Source organism: Penaeus monodon, chromosome 34, assembly GCF_015228065.2.
Source record: "Penaeus monodon isolate SGIC_2016 chromosome 34, NSTDA_Pmon_1, whole genome shotgun sequence".
NCBI lineage: Eukaryota > Metazoa > Arthropoda > Malacostraca > Decapoda > Penaeidae > Penaeus > Penaeus monodon.
Window position 1 is genome coordinate 2298761 of NC_051419.1, and position 2491 is coordinate 2301251.

A 2491-nucleotide genomic window follows, 5' to 3' on the forward strand; every position below is an offset into this window, starting at 1 on the left:
TTTTTAAAAGTAATAATTCCAACAAATCATCAATTATTCAAATATAACAATAGGACACCTTCGATGATGCAATAAAATAAAAGTTTCTTCTAGCCTGATATTTCACCTAAAAGACAGCAAAATTATGAACTAGAGTTCTTTTACACATACATCTTTTCTTGGCATCAATTATGCACATTCTTTCTACAAAACAAACATACATGCATGTGCACAGGAGCACACACCTGCCACTTGGATCACTCAGCATCTCTATTATGCCATCGGAAAGGTCAGCATTGATAGAGGCGTCAGACCAGTAAATGTTGCCCTCGGAATCAATGTCCAGGTCGTCCAGCAACTTTGGAGGAGCACCATCGATTTCTTCCAACGGATCAAATAATCGTTCTTTTTCACCTGAAATATATGGTGGAATTAGTACTCAAGGAATAAAACCCATATTCCTTTCACAGCTAAACCCTGTTATTTTGGCCTAAGTTTTATTCTTAACTTTTTGCCATTTTGAAGATTTTCCTCATAAATCTAGAGTAAATTAAGCAATGGTTATATCAGCATTTCCTTACTTGTTTTGGATGTGACCTGCAACACATACTTTCTGGTCTGAAAACACTCATGTACAAACATAATTTCAATATTTCCTTTACAATACCTATGGCTTTCATTATTCACTCAACTATTTTCATGTCCCATAGTGTCAAGGATGTTCTATAATCCAAAGGTAAATATGTTTGTACAATTTTGGATACATGAACTTTCCTTTCTCAATTTCATTTACCTATTTTACCTGTTAATTGATTTTTAATCACTCTCAGACTCTCATAAATACTGCTTCTTTAAAAGATATCCCAAAAGACCAATACATAACCCCTTAAGTTTTATTTGTCATGACGTGAGCTCAATCCTATTTGCCATGATCACACACAGAATTTCAAAAATTGGCAGGATTTTTTTCCCATGAGTTTTTCCTTATGAATGAGATGTAGAGTCCATTGATATATCAGGTACTGCTTGGCATGTTACCTTCAGCCACAGTTATACAACATCCCCATACCCCTAATGACTTTTTCATTAATGAGATGTATATAATGTCTATTAGTATATATGGTGGTGTTTGGAATGTTACCTTTAGCTCCACCTATACATTCCATATGTGTGTTATTAACATCCACATCCTATCCTATTTTCATTCAGACATTTGGGATAACTGTGATAATCTATATTCTGTACACAACTGACTATCCAGTATCGGACTTACACTAGAATTTATATATTCTGCACAGAAAATGTCTGCAACCAAAATTTCCACCTGGGGGGGATAATAATAATAATATCAATACCATTCTTACCAACAAATACACATAGGTAAGATTTGTATACCTGTTTCCACATCAACTGAGAAGAGTCCAAGGTATGCATCAGCCACCAGCAGCCGGCCATCGGGAGCAAAACGCAAACCAAGAGGTCGTCCACAGATTTTCTCCTGCCACGGTCCATCTTTAAAAATTGATGATCTTAATAAAAAAAATGATTAGCTTTTCTGAAAGGAATATATTCAGTGTCTCATGTACAGCTTAAGACTGTTATGGGTATGACAAAAAATATGAAAATGACTACAAAGGGTGTATAAACCAAAATTACTAAAAACATAAAGAGTATTTTTTTTTAAATTCTAAATTTTATATATTACTAGTGCACAGTTGTTATGTATGCACACTACATCCTCAATAAAACCAATAAAACTTGAGAAATTATAGACAAACTTTTAACTATACAGTTGTAAACCAAGCAATGCAAGATAACATAAAAGAAATTGAAGACCATACAAGTATCTAAAGATCAGTACAATGACCCACTTTTTTGAGATTTTGAACTGGAAGACTAACATGAATCACTATGATACGAAGGACAATGTCAATATTGATGTAAAAAATAAAGAATCTGATGAACTCAAATCAATCATCCATATCAAAGAATTTTCATCTCCATAGGAAAGCTTATGCCAACACACACCAGTAGTTCAAATATACTCAAATAATTCAGATACACTAACATGAATAAGTCTGACTGACTACTTAACTAATTTCCCATGAACTTTAACCATAATTTCCAATCCTCTGATCTAAAATATTTTGTGACAAACCAAACCAAGCCTTCTTCCCTGCTGCCACGCTCTTGTTGCCACTCACCACAGCCAGGGCCAATGGAGGTGATAATCTTGAAGTGATCAAACCTCTTCCCCCAGATTCGAAGGATCTTCCCACCATGCAAGCTCACAAAGATCTCATCATCACTCTTGGAGGCGACGGACTCAGGCCCAACAATCTTGCCGTCTAGGATCCTCTCACCAGCATCTAGGATGTCATTGGGCTCTAAACGTCCTTCTAAAGGTCTTGGGTCATCAATTCTGCAGCACAAGAGAAGCCAGTCATAAGAGAAAGAAGAAATAAAAGAAAATTTAATAAATGACATGGATAACATATATGAATATAAACAC

At 35.1% G+C, this 2491-nt stretch overlaps 1 protein-coding gene across 1 annotated transcript in view; it reads right to left on the minus strand.

The window, feature by feature from the left end:
• LOC119594518 (adipocyte plasma membrane-associated protein-like) overlaps positions 1–2491 on the minus strand; it is a gene marked incomplete in the record, with an annotated part of 13622 nt that overhangs the window by 3056 nt on the left and 8075 nt on the right. The window contains 3 exon segments of the mRNA XM_037943549.1: positions 225–393; positions 1375–1491; positions 2184–2401. Of these exon segments, the coding sequence (XP_037799477.1) occupies positions 225–393; positions 1375–1491; positions 2184–2401 (504 nt within the window).